This window comes from Dioscorea cayenensis, chromosome 9 (genome assembly GCF_009730915.1).
Source record: "Dioscorea cayenensis subsp. rotundata cultivar TDr96_F1 chromosome 9, TDr96_F1_v2_PseudoChromosome.rev07_lg8_w22 25.fasta, whole genome shotgun sequence".
Classification (NCBI taxonomy): Eukaryota; Viridiplantae; Streptophyta; class Magnoliopsida; order Dioscoreales; family Dioscoreaceae; genus Dioscorea; species Dioscorea cayenensis.
The window spans coordinates 635,515-654,113 of NC_052479.1; the positions used below are offsets into that span (position 1 = coordinate 635,515).

Consider the following 18,599-nt stretch of genomic DNA (forward strand, 5'->3'; position numbering starts at 1 on the left):
ATCTGAGCCGTTGGCCTAGAAATGAACGTCTGAGATCTTTCCACGTGTCGAGGATTAATGCATGGGATTGAGTTATTACAAGGGATTCAATACGCAGGGGGTTGTTTAAGTGCGGAAATAAATGCATGAAATTCAATTAATAAAAATAAATTAATGCTGTATTCAAAGATATCCAAGGATGCATTTATTTTCTGTTACCTTCCATAATTGGAATTCTTACAAATTTTTATATTTATTTTTTTTTTAAGAAAATTGGTTTTATTTTTATTTTTTTTTAAAAAAAAATCTCTTAAATAAAGTTGAGTTTTTTTGGGAGCCCATTGGTTTGGGCAAAAATGGGCTTTTATTTCTCATTTGTATTTTCCTTTTCTTTTATTTTTAATATCAATTTATAAAATTTAGTCAAATGCTAGCTTCAATTATTTCGTGGTTTTGTTCTGAATACGACATAATTTATTTTATATTTATTTTATCGTTACCTAGATAAAAGTGTTTTTTTTTTAGTGTTTTATCGTAACTAAGTTTAAATTATATTTATTCAGAGACTTGAGATCTTTTGAGAATAAATGTAATTTATTATTTGTCATTTTATGAGTGATAATTGGGAGTTAATATTGTTATTGTTATTTTTAAGGATGAACTAACTCAAATATGAAACTAAAAACTTCAAACTTGAAGCATTTCAGTGAAATAATTAGAGTTGAATTAATTGTTGTCACAATGTTGCACTCAATCAATTGAATTTAATAGTTCAAGTGTTAGATGATAAATAGTTTTTCTATTTAACTTAATTTTTCAATAATTAGGTATTTAAATATATATATATATATATATATATATATATATATATATATATATATATATATATATATATATATATATATATATATATATATACCATAAGTGGAAAAAACTTGACTATACTCTTTGTGCTTTAATTTAAGTACATATTATCCCCCTCTTTGATAATTAAGGATGATGGGTTTTATGATTTACAAGCTTACTAATTGACATGAACTCTTTCCAGATATTCATAGGTTTTCATTTGATCGAAATTTTATTTTTTTGTATTTATGTATTTATTTTATTATTTATTATTTGATAAAAATGGATAAACCATTGATTTATTATAAAACAAACAACAGTATAAAATACAGGAGTATAAAAAGACTAACAGCAAGAAAGATAGAACAAGTCCACTATTGAGAGTAGAGAGAAAATAAAAAAACAACCACAGCTCTTGGGTGTTGAGAAAGTGATCTCCTCCCAAAGCAACATAGAAAGCTCTAAAGCGGACTAGTCGGTAGGGAAATTAGGGCTTGGTTGACAAGGTCACACTCCTGCTTTGCAGGAGATCCATGGAATTGAATACTCCTCCTCAAAAAAGTGAAAATAACCGATCCATCTCTTAGTTCTTGCTAACTTAGCTAGGCTATAGAAATTCAAAAGAGAAGCATATAATTGATTCTCAAAATAATAAAAGATGAAGCAGGAGAATTGAACTTGAAAATGTAATCACTTTGCGACATCTAGATAGACCAAACAATGGCTCTAGCTAGAAGCTTCCACTAGCCCCTATCTAAAGTTTGAGCCCTCAAAGCCAAACTCGATCCCCATAGGTCGACTAAGAACACCGTGAGACACAATATGCTTATGATCTGTGCAAAATGATCCCAATTGTGTCTAGAGAAGGAACACCATTTGAACAAATGACCCACAAACTCAATTGTTGCATGACGCAGAACATATGTGGTAATAGGAAGTTTGTTACATCATTTAGCAGCTATCTTTTCTAGCATGAGGATTTTATCATCCCGTACTATCCAGTTAAAAAGTGTAATTTTCCTAAGGCATGTGTTCATCAGAATAACCAAGGTCATCTGACATTAATGTCCTCAAAATTCTATTGCCCATCAAAAATAAATTTTGCAAGTATTTTTTTAGAAAAAAAAAATGCTTGTTTTTATATTAAAAAAAAGGATGATGTCTTGTTTGTGTGTTTAACCTTTTTGTATATATTAAAATGTATGAAACTTATGAAAGTAGTATTTTTTTAAAAAAATTTCGCTCAAACATGAAAGCATGTTAATGAAGGTTTTTCATGGTTTATGAATAATTATTGGTTTAAATTAAAGCACACTTACTAATTTAAAAAGTAAACATGAATTTGTTTTAATTGATTAAAGAAATGATATAATAATTTAAAGCATCATACGGCCAATTAGATCATAAGTGTAAAATTCTGTGTGCTTTATGGTAAAAAAAAAAGAGCAGTTGGAATGTTGTTTTAATTTATTATTCATAAAATAAATGATAAGAAAAATTGAAAAATAAATTTATAATTTAACACATTAATTATTTCATTTTTTTTACTTACTGTATTCTAAATTTTATGAAGACCTCTATTTTATATGAGAAATTGAATATATAAACCATATATTGGAATCTTAACTTGGGAAAGAAATGAAATACTAACTTTTATATTATAGAGATGCCTTTTATTAATATTTTTTACCAAAACTTATATTTGTATATTATTTCTGAAGTAACATGATAATTGTTTTTTTTTTGGACAAAATATGGATAAGCAACGTGTTAGGGTCGTGCACTAGGATGGACTTAATCCCTCAGCACACATTTGTGTCTCACCTTGTATGTGCTAGGTTTTTAACGTGCCCCTCAACAGGGACAAACACCTAATGTAGGGAGTTATTAAATAGATAAAAAATTATATTAAAAATAGGAATGGTGCTTTAGATATTAAAAAAAATAAAAAAATAAAAAAGAAGAAAACGGTTTTGTAAAATCAAAAGGAGTTTTTGTAATTTTAATTTAATTTTTTAAAAATTTATTTATTTATTTAGTTTAAACAATAATGAAGAGTCCATACCATCCTAATTGTAATCAATGAGGTTTTAATATTTTTGATAAGAATATAAATAATAAATATAAAGTACATTTGTTTAACCCTAAACGATTTTCCATGACTATAAGAAAGCAACACATTCCTCAAGTCTAACTCAAACTAAATTAACATAACAAACCCAAACAAAGTTCAATTTGGATCATGTTTAAACATGCACGTCACACTCCTCCAACTTCATATGTATAACCAAACCTATCACAAGAACAAGAGCATGAGACAATTCATGCATGCATTCATAAGAAAGCCACAAGTTGTTTCCTTTACTTCTTTGACTAACACATCTTGTTTACAAACAAATCATTTTGTTTATTAATCTTAATATATAGTTAATGAATACTTATAATCAAGTAAATGTTTTACCCAGAAAGGAACTGATAACTTGGATGTAAAGTAGTTGTGAATTAGGTTTGAAAGGCCAACATCCTTCTTTGCGTGGCGTGCAACTCCCTCTTATTTGAAGTAGTAGTTGCAATTGGTTAAACGCTCCTTATTCCCACCACTTTCAAATTTGAATCACCACTTGGTCAACCCCTACCTCCTTCTTCCTTTTAACCCTTCTTTATATCCTCCTCTATCTTTCATCTACTGTATTCTCATACACACCAAATTAACATTGTAAGCAAAAGAATCTTCTTCTTTCTATCATCATCATCATCATCATCTGCAAGACAATGGAGAAGGAGAAGAAGAGTTCCGAAGATGTTTCGGTATCGAGTTCCGGTGTATTTGAGCTTGAAAAAGTTCTTCTCAAGGACCCTCATCCTTTCCCTTACTTCATGCTCATTGCCTTTGAGGCTTCTGGCTTGATTAGATTCATGTTATTATTGCTAATGTGGCCATTGGTAAGGTTCTTTGAGGGGATTGGTATGGAGGAGCTCAGCCTTCAGTTTATGGTGTTTTTTGCGGTGGCCGGTCTCAAGGAGACGGAGATTGAATCCGTGTCGAGGGCCGTGTTGCCGAAGTTTTACATGGATGACATCGACATGGTGGCATGGAACAATTTCAACTCATTTCGGAGAAGAGTTGTGCTCACTAGATGTCCTAAGGTTATGGTTGAAAGGTTCGCAAAAGATCACTTGAGAGCTAATGAAGTTTTCGGAAGAGAATTACATATTAATCGGTTCGGCTATGCCACAGGACTTCTCATGAAACAAGAAAAAACACTACAAAATAAGGTAAAACAAATATTTTTATTATCACTAATAATTTATATTAACTATATTTACTAAATATAGATTTGAATACATAAAGCTTGAGTATCTGATATAGGAACAAAATTACTCATCAATTACAAATGAAGAAGAAAAAGATCGAAATCAAGATCTCCATCCTCTCCCGGTGATCTTCCACGACGGAAGACTAGTTCGCCGTCCGACCCCCTTCACATCCCTCCTCATCATTCTATGGATTCCATTAGGAATCATCGTCGCATTCATTCGCATCGTAATCGGTCTACTTCTTCCAATGAGTCTCATCCCTTATGTCATTCAAATCTTCGGCAGTAAGCTCATCGTCCGAGGCCGTCCTCCGCCACCATCCACCGGCAACGGAGACGGCGTTCTCTTCGTCTGCACTCACCGAACTCTCATGGACCCTGTAGTCCTCTCCGTCGTGCTCCGTCGAAAAATCCCTGCCGTCACCTACTCAATTTCCCGCCTCTCCGAGATACTTTCTCCGATCCCCACCATCCGATTAAGTCGAAATCGAAAGCTCGATGCCGCAAAAATAAAAGCTCAACTTGCCAATGGAGATCTCGTTGTCTGCCCGGAAGGCACAACATGCAGAGAACCATTTCTCTTAAGATTTAGTGCTTTATTTGCCGAACTCACAGACCGAATTGTTCCAGTGGCCATGAACTATAGAGTTAGCTTCTTTCATGCAACCACTGCAAGAGGATGGAAAGCCATGGATCCCATCTTCTTCTTCATGAACCCTAGACCTGTCTATGAAGTCACATTTCTAAACCAGTTGCCTGTGGAAGCCACTTGCTCTGCTGGAAAAAGTCCTTATGATGTTGCTAACTATGTTCAGAGAATCCTTGCTGCAACTCTTGGCTTTGAATGTACTAACTTTACAAGAAAGGATAAGTATAGAATGCTCGCCGGAAATGATGGCACGGTGGCTCTCAAGGCTGCAACACCAGTGATGGATCAAGTCAAGGAGATATTAGGGTTCTTCTTGCACTAGTTAATATTGTTTTCCTTGTTTTTCTTATATTGTTTTAATTGTTTGTTTGTTTGTTTATTTTATGTTGATATAGATATAATATATACTGGCCATTTGTATGATTTGTTTATTATTTTAATAAAGTTCTTTTTTTTTATTTGTTTTAGAAGGGTATGTGTGTGTGTATATATATATATATATTTATGTTATATATGTATGAAGGTGGAAAACTATATAGAATTTAAATATGGGTTATTTATATTATTTTTGATAAAATGAATTAAAAAAGACTTTGATCTTCACGTGCAATCAATTAAGCTTTGTCGGAGAGAAAGCAATCGTATCAACATCACCAAATAAAGGAAGATAAATTGAATAAAGAAGAAGAGACAGAGATGGAAAAGGACTTCCTCTTAATTTTCCCATTTGTAAGTGGGAATCAGAATCAAGCATCTTTTTTTGCAAGTCCTCTTCATCTCAAAACCATCATACTTTCTTCCACGAAATACACAAATAATATATATATATACACTTTTTAAATTTAATTATATGTTATTCAAGCAATAGGTTATAAATTTCATGTTGTAATTAGTTACACGTATGTATGTTATTTTACGTGAGTTTCATGCAGGCAATCGACGTGGTGTTTTCTAATTGGTTGACAAAAGCGGGTCCCACTTCACCGGCCATCCATCACCAGTCGTAAGCATTCCTCGAGATCCGCATTGAAACCCAATCCCGATGCACTACTTTTTTTAACGCCGTTAGAGAATTTAACGGAAATGAGACGGTTTTAAACTCCGTTAATTTAGTATCTTCGTTCTTTTCGATCATAAAGCTACGAGCTTTATCATCTCTTCTCTCACGCTCTTCTTCAAAAATCCGATTTTTATCTCGAAGATATGAAGTTTTAGGTCTTCGATTCGATCTCATCTTCTCCGACGAGTTCTCCGATGTCGTCTTCATCGTCGGTGGAGGTGGAAGGGACGGCGTATTGGTGCTATCGCTGCAGCCGCTTCGTCCGCGTCCTCAACGACGACGCCATCGTTTGCCCTAATTGCGATGGTGGATTCCTTGAAGAATCCCAAACTCCTTCACCGCTCCGCCACCCCCGCTCGCGCCGTGGCGCCGCCGGTGGTGAACGGTCGGTCTTCAACCCTGTCATTGTCCTCCGCGGGCCTTCCGATGGGGAAACCCTTCGTGACCGCACTCCGTCGTCTCGTAGCTTCGAGCTCTACTATGACGACGGCGCCGGTGCTGGCCTTCGTCCTCTTCCTCCCAGCGTCTCCGATTTTTTGATGGGATCTGGATTCGATCGGCTTCTGGAGCAGCTCTCCCAAATCGAGCTCGCCGGTGGTGGCTGGAGGGATTTTTCCCATCCGCCGGCATCGAAGGCTGCAATCGAGTCGATGCCGACCGTCGAGATCGCCGACGCCCACATCGGTGTCGATTCCCACTGCGCCGTCTGCAAGGAAGCGTTTGAGCTTGGGGCTGAGGCAAGAGAGATGCCCTGCAAGCACATCTACCACCAAGATTGCATCTTGCCGTGGCTCTCGATTCGAAACTCTTGTCCTGTTTGCCGGCACGAGATGCCCGCCGATATGAGACAAGGGGCGGCGCCGGAGTTGGACGAGGCTGTGGGATTAACAATTTGGAGGCTCCCTGGTGGTGGTTTCGCCGTCGGGAGGTTTTCTGGTTCTCAGCGAGCCGGAGAGAGGGAGCTCCCCGTCGTTTACACCGAGGTGGACGGTGGATTCAGTGGAGGCGGAGCTCCGAGGAGGGTCTTGTGGACGGCGAGAGCGAGCCGGTCTAGAGAGCGTGGAGTGTTTGGTCGGGCTCTCCGACGTGTCTTCTTTTTTTTCCGGCATCTTGGATTTTCATCTTCTAGAAGGATTCATAGAAGCCATAGTAGTGCTTGGAGAGAAGAAGATGAATCATAATACCTTCATCTTTTTCCTTTTCCTCTTATAACTTGGAGCTCATTCACTGGCATTAAATTTGAAGGTATTAGTTCTTCTTCTCATCTCTTATTTGAATGGAGGAAAAAAGCTGCTTCTTTGATGTTGCAATCCCACAATGCATGTTTATCAAGAAGAAGAAATCCTTGGTGTAGATAGAGAAGCTATTGTCTTGTATCAAGGCTTACTTCCAGAGATAATGAAATCGGATATCTGTTTAATACCCTTGACTTCTATTGCTTGTATGATCATGCTCATATGAAAAATCAGAACAAGGTGCTAGCTTTTGTTATCTCTTTTTTGTAAAATAAAATGTTGATGTTATGATCCCACAATGCTATGTTATGTGAGAAAAGGAAATCGGTGGTCTTGTTTCAATGCTTACTTGCAGAGGTAATGGACTTGGATCTCTGTTTATAATCCTTTTCTTCTGTTGCTTGTATGATCATTTGGAAATTTTGAGTTCATTCTGATTCAGAGGCATTGATTTTGAAGGTATTGTTCGTCTTATCTCTTGTTTGGAAATAAAAATTAAAATAAAATCTTTGGTGTAAATACTAAATAGAGAAGCTATACTTTTTGTATTTGGAAACTTGGAGATCATTCTGATTCAGAGGCATTGATTTTGAAGGTATTGTTCATCTTATCTCTTGTTTGGAAATTAAAAAAAAAAATGAATTTTTTGGTGTAAATACTAAATAGAGAAGCTATACTTTTTTTATTGATGCTTACTTTCAAAGATACTGAACTTAGCTTTCTGTTTTACTTCCATTGGTTGCATGATCATGTTCGTATAAAAAAATCAGGAATCTCATGACACTTTGTTTTCTACCAAGATCAGTACAATGTAACCGAAGCAGCTGTTGTCTTGAGATCTGAGTTGGCAAGTTGATCATCATATTGGCATAAATTAGTTGTTCCAATCTGTTGATCTTTCTCCTAGAGAACATTTCATAAAGAATAAGTGAGTTTGGACATTGGTTTTCTTAATATATATTGAGTATCTTATTGGGAGCTGCTAATTAGCAGTTATCTACAGTGATGAACATGTGCTTCTGGCTTCCTCTTATTGCCAAACCATTCACAATTATATAATAAGACCATGTGGGCTGCTATTTTTTTGATACATTTATTGGTGTTTATGTGGAGTTTGTGCAGGTTTTGTCAATGTAGGTATAACTATAATGTTTGTTTGCAGACAAGTTTGGTGGTTGGCCTTCATGAAGAAATTCAGATAGTATGATTTGGTAATGGTAGATGGACATTGAATGTATGCTCTTTTTTTTTTCTGAACAGGTACTTCAGTTAAACGTTTTATTGGCTTTGAATTGATTTTTTTTTTTTTTTGAACAGGGACTGCAGTTAAATGTATTCTTTGCTTTGAATTGAATCTGAGTCAGAAAAATCAGCTGCAGGAACAACAGAAAAGAGCATGTTGGGAATTAAAAGAAGAAGAAAAAAAAAGAAATGAATGGATGGAACAGAGCAGGAGAAACAGTGACATGGAAAGGATGGAAGAGAAGGTTGTGGTGGTGGACCTCCATTTCTGGAAATTCAAAGCTTTGAAATGAGGATGATGAAGACAGTAATGGCCATGAGATGACACTGAATGGATTTCTTGTTCATGGGTCTTGACATGGCCCATTCCATTGGTGTGGAACAAGTGATGTTTGATCTTGTCTGAAACTTTAGTCAAAATATTTATTATTTCTATATTTTTTTTTTCCCTTGCTTTGATTGTTATGAATTTTGTTTAAAATTAAATAAATATTTGAAAGTAAAGTTTTTAAAAATCTGATAAGCATGTCAAGAATGGGATTCGAACCCATGCCCTTTCGGACCAGTACCTGAAACTGGCGCCTTAGACCAACTCGGCCATCTTGACAATATATGAGGTCTCTAATTACATCATTTTAATATAATATTTTCTAAAATTATATAAATAAAAAACTTTACATTTGTTTAATAAAAAGTTAAGTGCATGGACACAAACATACAACTCTTTATTATTTCATGAGAATGCACACTAGTCAGATCAGTACTGTTCAGTGTTCATAAGCACATGGGTTGGATAACACTCACTTGTTCTTCATCCATTTTTATATATATAGAATAACACTATTCCTCAATCTCTCTCTTCTCTTGATCTCTCTCTCTCAAATGGAGGAAAACATTGCAGCTGCTGCCTCTCATCAAAGGTTCAACTCTTTCTCTTGATTTATGATTCATATCATGCTTCTTGTTTTCTTCTATTAGATCTTTATCTGCTATTGTTTTTCTTGCTTTCACCTCAGTGTTAATTGGAACCAAGAGATTTCCACTTCAAATCTTGAATTGAATAAGAAAAGGAAGTTGCAGTATGAACTAAGTTTGCCATTGCCAAAACACAAGTTCAGAAATAAGTCCAACAGTGTTAGCACTGATCATGAACTGGAAAAACATGAAGATAACACCAAGCATTCATCAACTGAAACTTTTCATGAAGAAGATCAATCTCCAACTTCTTCAACTAGTTGCAACAACAACATGTATTCCCTGGACAGCAGAATTTATATTAAGGAGCAAAAGGCAGACTCTGAAGAAGACAAAGAGTTCAAGAATGAGATTGAGGAGCTTATGATTTATTCTAATGAATTCATGGTTTCAGACACCAGTTCGGCAAGAAAACCGACAGTTGATCAAGAGTTCGAACAATATTTTTCTATGTTGATGATTTAACAAACTCTGTACAATGAGAGTTGAATAAGGAGCCATGGACAACAACAAAGTCTGTAACTTTCTTTTATTTCACTAGAATTTAAGCACAAACATGTTATTTGGCTTTTGAGTAATGCTATATCGTGCGAATAAGTTGCACGAATTCATCACACGAATGACTGACGTGGATGGCACTTTATCTCTCCTAGTCAGTTGATTTAAATAATAATTAAAAGAAAAAAAGTGAAAAAGAAAAGACATGCCCTCTTTTATCTTTTCTCCCACCTCTCTTCATCCTCACGCCACCACCGAACCCAGTCTCTTAGCGCTACCGAACCTCGTCTTCCATCTCTGAAACCGGAAAATACCCTCGCCCGCCCCAAATAACCAACCCGATCCGCGTTCCATCCCATCTTTGTATTTATTTACAAACACGGTCAACGCCACGCAAACGAGCCAAATATAAACCACTCTCCGATGAACCGGAACCCTAAGATCTGGTTGATGACTCTATTTCTTTGAGCTTAGGAGTGGTTGATGTCCTTAGGATCTCTTGTCTTCTGAGCTTGGGAAGCATGATTATGATTGTTAATGGAATTCGATTCAATTGGATCTTGTGTTTTAATTGGGATTCTCTTTTCACCTTGTTGAATTTGTGGAAATTTTTTTAGAGGTTTTGCAAAGCGATCTTGTTGATGATTTGATGTGGTTATGGATATGTGATTATATGCGTATAATGTGAAGGATCATTTGATTTTCTGGTTCTTGTTGCTGATTTTGAACCATTGTTTGATTACTCTGTTTTTAATGAAATTTATTTATTTAGGTTTTGAATTTTCATTGTGAGATTTTTTTTTCTTTTGCAACTCTATTTCAACAAATTAGTTATGAGCTTAGGAGTGGTTGATGTTCTTAGGATCTCTTGTCTTCTAATCCTGGGAGGCATGATTATGATGGGTAATAGAATTTGATGAGTGGTTACGGCAATCAAGGAATGGCAAAATATATGTATCTGAATCAAATATTTTTTTTTAAAATGTATATGTAATCAATTGGTAAGACTCTCAATCCACTTCCTAGCCAAATTTTAAGCAATCTCCTTGGTTGCGACTTCTACCTCCAAACTTGACCCAACCTTCATTACCTGCAAATAAAATTTATCTATTCTAAATTGATATATAAACAACCATAACAAATAATCAATTCAAATGGCTAACTATAACAAATATTTGTAAAACTTAAAACAATAGCAGTAAGTTACATATTCATATGGCTATAGTTCTACAAAAATAATAATCACCCTTACAGATCTAGAATGATTGGAATACAACAAAGTAGTGACACATTCAATCATTCCAAACAGATTCTTGTTATCCCAGTATCATTCACTACATTACCATCTCAAAAATAAAAAATAAAATAAAAACAAATACCTTATGAAAGTGTATGGAATTCCAGAATCAACCAAACACTGCTCAATCTTAAGCTTAGGTGAAAGGCCGGGACAACTGCAACGATATTTGTTGGCGTCAATTGTGTTCGACCGTGTTTGCAAATAAATACAAAAATGGAATGGGCAACCGTGTTTATGAGGGTATTTGCCGGCGTTGGCGATGGGAGAAGGGGTTCGGCGGCGGTGGAAGATGGTTCGGTGATGGCGTGAGGATGAAGGGAGGTGGGAGAAAGGAAGGCATGCCTTTCTTTTCACCTTTTGTTTTAATTATTTTTTAAATCAACTGACTAGGATAGATAAAAGAGCCATCCATGTCATTCGTGTGATGAATTCGTGCAACTTATTCGCACGATATAGCATTACTCTTGGCTTTTCCTTTGCCTCTCCCTTGTTGCTTCTTAGAATCCAATTTAGCCTGCACTCTTGCAGCAGCAGCAGCTTTGGCTTCCTCTCTCTTCTTCTTTTCTTCCTCTTTGAGTGCTGCAGCAATCTCTCTTTGTTTCTTTAGTTCCCTGTTTTCATGTAATATCATCAATATCAATCTATCATTTCTGAATTGATAACACATCTCCTAAGTTTGTTCAAGATATGATATATAACAAAGTACAGCAGAAAATATACATCAACCGAGCCTTTTCATCAGAAACGCTGCCCATGCTCGCACCCTTCCGAGGTCTACAAGCAACTAACTCCACTTCGAAGATGAGAGTAGCACTGCATTGCCAAGTGCAATCATTAGACTTGCAACTGAAATGAGTTGCTAGAAATGATAAATAGGTCGATAACAGCAATGCATTATTACTCAGGTTGGATGTCCGGTGGTGAACCTGCACTTCCATAGGCGTACTCAGGTTTGCAGGTTATTTTTGCCACTTCACCAACCTTGACAAGTTCAACAATTCAGGCAAACTAATAATATCATAGGCTCCAGAATTAACAACCAGTTTAAAGCATCAACACTGTATCTTTACCTTCATAGTTCTCAAAGCGATATCCCATGCTTTAATTACTGTCCCCAGCCCAAGTTCAAAAGAGAAAACAGTGTTGTCCTCGCGGGTAGTATCGAAGACTTCCTCAGTTTCAGCAAGGATGCCTTCATAGTGAACTGTCAACAGATAGTTTGTGCAAGTTGTTAGATTAAATGGATAAGCATATGGTATTTCAACAAGCAATAGAAAGCAAATGGAGGCAATCACACAACAGAAAATTTATCTTGATAGGTGCAAACTGAACATGCTTTTCTAGAACCTAGAACTAGAAGAAGAAGTCCACAAAGGTTTTGTTGTGCTTGTTGTTAAGAAAGTAATTTTCTCGTCCTATAATATAGATCTAGTAACCAGAAAGGGGAAACAAATGCAATAGAAAAAAGTGGCATGCAAAGCACTTTTATGACCATTTATCACAACATAGAACTAAAAGATCAAAGCATGCAAAAACTCCAAAAAGTCATCAAATTCAAGGCAAGGCAAGTGAAACATGCTGCTGATATTTACCTCAAGTGCAAATATCACAATTTTTTGCTGGCCTTGTTTCCACGTACACCACAATTGGAAGGAAAACAGGGCCTCCTAGCTGAAACTACTATTATTATTTCTAGCACTTCTGTCCTGTTCCACCTAAAAAGGATTAACTGTCCCAGAGCAGAATATAGTATGCAAGTTTCCTTCACATTCAATGAAATGATTCCCTTGCCTCATTGTTGATCAGTGATCACACAATAATGGTCTAGCTAAGCTTTTGGCTTGAAGTACAACCATGCTTCACAAGGAGCTCCATCCATGAACACCTTTCAGCAGCACTTAATTCTTCGGTTCCTTAGAAATTTTTGTCTGATTCCAATTGGGGTTGTAAACTTGTAATCAGCCGAGCTTTTGAGTGGGCAAAGCCTCAATCAAGTTTGGCTTGAGCCTGAGATAGTCAGCTCAACTGCTCAAGCTCGGCTCATTCAGTTATGAACCAAAATTTATAGAGCTTAGTTAGATCTTCACAAACAGCTCAGCTCAGCCCAGCCTAAGTTGGCTCAGCTTTCAAAAAAGGTAAAAAAATTTACATTGTTTGCTAGGACTCAATCCTTCGATGAATTGAAAAGAAATTCTAAAATCTTGTACTAATCCTCTAACTACTATACCTACCTTGGTAGTATTGTTTTATCTCTACTCTTTAGTGCTATTCTGATCAACTTCTTATGGCAAGAACACCTCTTTCAAAAGCAAACTTGAGCTGAAAAATCAAGCTTGAATTTGGCTCGAACTTAGCCTGAGCCAAACTTGAAAAGGTCACTAACGGCCTTGCTGGATCACTAGCCATGATTCCAATAAACAAGATGATGGAACGAACCAAGGGCATGACTCTTCACTGCCTACAAGTCATTGAGTGCTAGAGTAATTATCTAGCGTTGAGCTACCAAATTGAACTCATCTTGTTTCTAATAGAAGAAAATTCACTTCTCAAAATTATGATTTATGAATTGTGTTCGTGTATAACCAGAACAAGTACCTCAGCCAATTGTGTCCAACAAAGTTTGAAGGTTAGTTTTCATCAGTTTTCCTTCAGAAACAAGAAAGATCCCTAATGCTCATCAGTTTCCTTTATGAGCAAGAAGTAAAGAACTGCAGCTGATTGTTTAATAAGATTTGACATAATTTACATATCTATGTGCCTCAAGTATTCTCATTAGCATTAAAAGCCAATAATTCACATTCCTCCTTTGTGCTACTTTCTTCATTGTATAAATAAGCTCCAGCCACTTATCCAAGATAAGCTCTCAATCGAATTACAGATACATAGCATATCATAGCATTTATCACTTTGTAATGAAAATTTCAATTTTTAAAGAGCTCATAGATATCGGAGTAGTGTCACACATATATAAAATATAAATTTGTGAAAGTATTCATACCATCAACAATGGGAAGGTTATCAGCGGGTGCGATGGCATCGCTTTTGGCTTTCCTTATGATTGTTTTGAGCACACCTCCATCTCCAGTTAAATCAATTACATCACCCATGATCACAGAGCCTCAATCCTTTCTTGATGCCAACTCTATGAGTGATAAAACCAGTAAGTACCACTACAATAGCACATAGCACAAACCCAATCACCACAAATACATGCTATCTCATTCATTCCTTTTTAACGTTTCACAAACTGTTTGTAATACCACTGGATCCCAACCATTTCAGACACTCCTCAAGCAAGCGAAATCAAAGAAATACATCAAAATTACACATAAAAATCATGAATTTTCAATTGAACTACGGACAGTGATGATCAAGAACGCAAAGTACAATTCTTTCTATTGATTTTCGATAAACAACCATATGGAAATAAAATATGCGGCGATTACGCCAAAAACTCATCACAAAATTACAACTTTGAAGTAAAAACATCATTCTCCGATTGAATTCAAAGCACAAACAGTCGAAATTAGGGATTAAATTGCAGAAAAACAATAAGAGTAGAAAGAGTGTTGAGATTTGGGGAAGCTTACTCGAGAATTCCGCGGAGAAAAAATGGCGATAGCTTCGAGCACAGCCCCTTTTCCGCGTCCCATTTTTAGAGAAGCCATCAAGGCCCTTTTGGGCTTTTTTTTGGGCCTAAATGGGCCTTTTGAGATTTTTTTGTGGATTAATATAGGCCAAGCCCAGGCCTGAACCTAAGCCCATGGGCTTCTTCTTATTTTACTAAAATCATCCCAATTTTATAAATACTATAAATAAAATTTTACAGTGGTATTTGACTATTTGAATATATAACATTTGTTTCGGTAAAAAATTGGGGTTTTTTTTGTGTGTCTATTTGTAGAGCTGGTGGGTTTTTACACACGCACAAAAAAAGAAAAAGAAAATAAAAATAACTGGGGGACACATTTGCACACTCATTTTGAAAACATTGCTTTAATAAAATATTTTATATTTTCTCAAAAAATTTCAATAACTATGGATTTGAAGGCTTTGGTTTTTTTTTTTGTGTTAATATAGTTAATTATATATATTTATATTGAAATATGTCACTAAGTAGGCAGTTACTGTGTTACAAACTAACATGGTTTTATTTTATTTTATTTATTTATTTATTGGAAAAGATGGATAAAGCACATCTATTAAAGCAAAAGAGAACACAAAGAGCAAGCTTCCCTAACCGGAAGAAACAAGGGTAGCAACATAACACTAGATGTGGTACAACTGCTCAAACAAAAAGGAACAAACAACGAACGAAAAGCAAAGATACATGAGGAACATGCTTCCTCAAGCCCTCAGTAGAAAGTGACTAAACCGTAGGCGAGAGTGCCTCCTCGATCGTCACAACATCCAGCCCACCATCAGATCGCATACCAAGGAACTCCAGACTTCGACTGATACTCTTCATGGGCTCCTCAAGCTTTCCTTTAAGACTATTTGCGCAATTCGAGAACCAGGACAAGAGCATTCGATCAATATTTTGAATAATGGCTTGGACTGGAACAACATTTGTATTAAAAATAATATCATTTCTAGCACGCCAGACATTCCATACAAGAGCTTTCACAACTAAATCACAAAAGTCTATAACTGACGGCTGCACCAGCACCCTCCAAGAACCCCAAAGACTGCTCATCAGCCCGAGAGGTTTAGGCAGCCGAAAAAAACAAATAAAGTGTTCCCAAACACGCCAAGTACAATTACAACTGAGGAAAAGGTGGTCGGCAATTTCGATCCCCGAGTGACATAGAAAACATGATGCAGTTGGAAGCCTATTACATCTCCTTAAAACAAGATTTTCTAAGAAGAGAACCTTATTCTTCCTACGTATACTATTAATAAAGTATATTATTAAATGTTAAATGATTAAAAAAAATTATGTGTATTTATAACTCATAACAAGTTATAATGGTCACTAAATTAATATTTATATATATATATATATATATATATGGAAAGATGAAATTCATTGTATCTTTTTTAATTTAGTTTTTGTATTCGTAAATCATGTGATAATAAAAAAAAATTGTTTATCTTTTATGAATGTTTACCATGGCCATCGAATCAAGCAGCATCACCAAATGCAACATTGAGTTCCCATGGTCCCAAAAAAAGTGATCATCATGCATGATACCTAATATCGACTCCGTTAATTCGTCTGTTTGATCACTAATACCTTCATGAAGAACAATCTCTTCAGTCTTCTCTTGACCATCATCATCCTATGTCTTTGTCAGTGTGCTCTTTCAATTTCTTCTCAAATGTTATAGTTCTATGTATCCATCTATAGTGTATTTATTTTCTTTTGGCACATGTACCTCAATACTTATTAGTCATTACATTTATCATTTATTATTTTTTTTATACTTTTCACCTCCATTTATTTCTATATTGCTTTTGTTCCTTTAACAAAAATAATGATTTCTTCAATTTTTTTTAAAAAAATTATAAATGATAGATATATAAACTCCCAAATAATATCGTCTGCTTTGTCAAGCGAGCTTGAGGATTCCCCTCTCGACGATGCGCATAACACCTGAGTCTATTATCCCTTTCCACGGTGTCTCTTTCATCGTGGATGGCCTCTACCTCATTTTTTTTTGTCTTGTTTTGTCTTTAGTCTTTTTCCGTTTTGTTTGAGTCTTTTCACCTTCGATGATCTATCTCTCCTCCTTTTCTCTTATATGTATGTCCCTCTATAATTCTCTTTTATTACAATAAATTATGGTTCATTCACTTATTCAAAAATAATAATAAACTCCCTCACAAAAGCAAATCTGACTAAGTTAATTACCCAAATGAATTTCTCCTTAGATCAACAGCATTCTGGTCATGTGGGTAAAAAAAAAAAAAGAAAGAGAGGAAGCACTGTCACTAGTTTTTATATGATATATATAGATATAGCTATACTAATAATAATAATAATAATAATAATAGGAAAATATAAGAGAAAAAATTCAAAAATTTTCAAAAACCATAGGGCCCTCATGGGACATGAGATTTGTGGGAAGTCAACCATGAGTTAGTTCATATCTTTCCGTGGGTAGTACAAACCGTTTGACCCAACCAACAAATGAAATACATCAAATCAAAGATACCAAAAGATGTCAATATCTAGTTTACTACAAACACATCATTCATTATCAAAAACACATCGATCTTTAATTTATTAATTTCCTCCAAATTAACTAAAATTTCAAAAAACAAGAACCAAAACCACCACATCTCTTCTATGTCTTTTCTCATAATTCATATACAACGAATGAATGAATGAATGACCACATACATACCACATTGATATATATATATGTTATGTATATATATTTATATGAAAATTAAAAAAGAAAAAGAAAAATAAGAGATGAAGAGTAGAGAGAAGGATTATAGTTTTAGAGTCATGTCCATTCAAGAGATTGAAAAGAGACAAAGATCCAGCAACTCAATCTTGTTACCCGTGACACTAAGAGACAAAATTCACAGCAGCAAGCAACACTCACTCATTCATTCATTCATTCATGCAAAGCCCCCACCATGCCGTTGACTTCTTGCTTCATCATAATCACAATCAAAGATAAGAGCAAGGAGGAGTTGACTTCTCACCACCACCTCTTACCATTTAATTTCCCTGCAAGTCAACCCCTTTGTCTCCTTCTCATTCTACGTTGCTGATCTCTCAGTCACTTGTTTTCCATCCATGCAAATGCATTTGCATGAGGCTGACTTGTGTGGCAGCATTGAATAGTAATTAGTAACTGAAGTTATATATATATATATATATATATATATATATGTTAGTACTATAACGTGACATATCACTAGGTCTCTTATGTTGTCTCTTCTCCAAAAGTCAAACCCCATGCGTGGCTACGTAATTGAAGTAGTAAATCCATGATAAAATTACTAAACTACCCTCGTCGTCGAACTTCATATTAATTTGGTTTCATTATATGATATAGGTGTCAAGTTCAGCAATGATCTTTGTATATATACTTAAAAACAGGTGTATTAATTTGATGATAATTTTATTGATTAATGTTTAGATATATAATAATCTTTAGGCTTATATGTAATTGTTTTACCTAAAATGTTAAAGTTGGTGGATATATAACATGTTATGGTCATATTAGTTATTACATCAAGCAAAAGATGATTGATGTTATTTGAGTAATGGAATTATAATTATATATCACTATATTGATAATGAAGGAGTTAAATACAATGACTAACTTTAAGTGTGAACATATTTAAAACCTAAATTGAAGTTTTTACTTGTAAGTCAAGGACCATATGTTGTGGACCACACCTTGTGACAATAATGTATTAATTTGATTTCATTATTACACAAAATAAAAAACAATATCATTAAGAGAAAGTTAAAGGAGAGAGAGATCTGAATGAATATATATTTATATATATATAAAGGAGTGAATCATTGATG

General features: G+C 35.1%; 4 protein-coding genes and 1 non-coding gene across 6 annotated transcripts; 3 read left to right on the forward strand and 2 right to left on the reverse strand.

Moving 5' to 3' along the window:
- Window positions 1–3,455: 3,455 nt before the first annotated feature.
- On the forward strand, window positions 3,456–5,248 carry LOC120268799 (glycerol-3-phosphate acyltransferase 7-like). The gene is made up of 2 exons (XM_039276064.1): window positions 3,456–4,101; window positions 4,196–5,248. Exons 1-2 carry the CDS (start codon window positions 3,598–3,600, stop codon window positions 5,111–5,113), a joined length of 1,422 nt encoding a protein of 473 aa, XP_039131998.1. The 5' UTR covers window positions 3,456–3,597; the 3' UTR covers window positions 5,114–5,248.
- A 685-nt stretch (window positions 5,249–5,933) lies between these two features.
- Window positions 5,934–7,273, forward strand: LOC120268800 (E3 ubiquitin-protein ligase RDUF2-like). The gene has a single exon (XM_039276065.1). It carries the CDS (start codon window positions 6,046–6,048, stop codon window positions 7,030–7,032), a length of 987 nt encoding a protein of 328 aa, XP_039131999.1. The 5' UTR covers window positions 5,934–6,045; the 3' UTR covers window positions 7,033–7,273.
- A 1,581-nt stretch (window positions 7,274–8,854) lies between these two features.
- On the reverse strand, window positions 8,855–8,935 carry TRNAL-CAG. Its single transcript has one exon. It is a non-coding gene; the product is annotated as a tRNA-Leu (tRNA).
- Window positions 8,936–9,119: 184 nt separating this feature from the next.
- LOC120268802 (protein FAR-RED ELONGATED HYPOCOTYL 1) lies at window positions 9,120–9,787 on the forward strand. Its single transcript, XM_039276068.1, has 2 exons — window positions 9,120–9,248; window positions 9,345–9,787. Exons 1-2 carry the CDS (start codon window positions 9,211–9,213, stop codon window positions 9,766–9,768), a joined length of 462 nt encoding a protein of 153 aa, XP_039132002.1. The 5' UTR covers window positions 9,120–9,210; the 3' UTR covers window positions 9,769–9,787.
- On the reverse strand, window positions 9,744–14,745 carry LOC120268801 (peptidyl-prolyl cis-trans isomerase FKBP20-1). 2 transcript variants are annotated; one of them, XM_039276067.1, is made up of 7 exons: window positions 14,692–14,745; window positions 14,100–14,243; window positions 12,172–12,305; window positions 12,003–12,082; window positions 11,822–11,914; window positions 11,566–11,712; window positions 9,744–9,866 (listed from the first exon to the last, which is right to left on the reverse strand). In XM_039276067.1, exons 2-7 carry the CDS (start codon window positions 14,206–14,208, stop codon window positions 9,863–9,865), a joined length of 567 nt encoding a protein of 188 aa, XP_039132001.1. In that variant the 5' UTR covers window positions 14,209–14,243; window positions 14,692–14,745; the 3' UTR covers window positions 9,744–9,862. The 2 variants fall into 2 exon arrangements, with proteins under 2 accessions (XP_039132001.1, XP_039132000.1); XM_039276066.1 differs by having other exon boundaries at window positions 9,749–9,875; window positions 11,575–11,712.
- Between the last annotated feature and the right edge of the window lie 3,854 nt (window positions 14,746–18,599).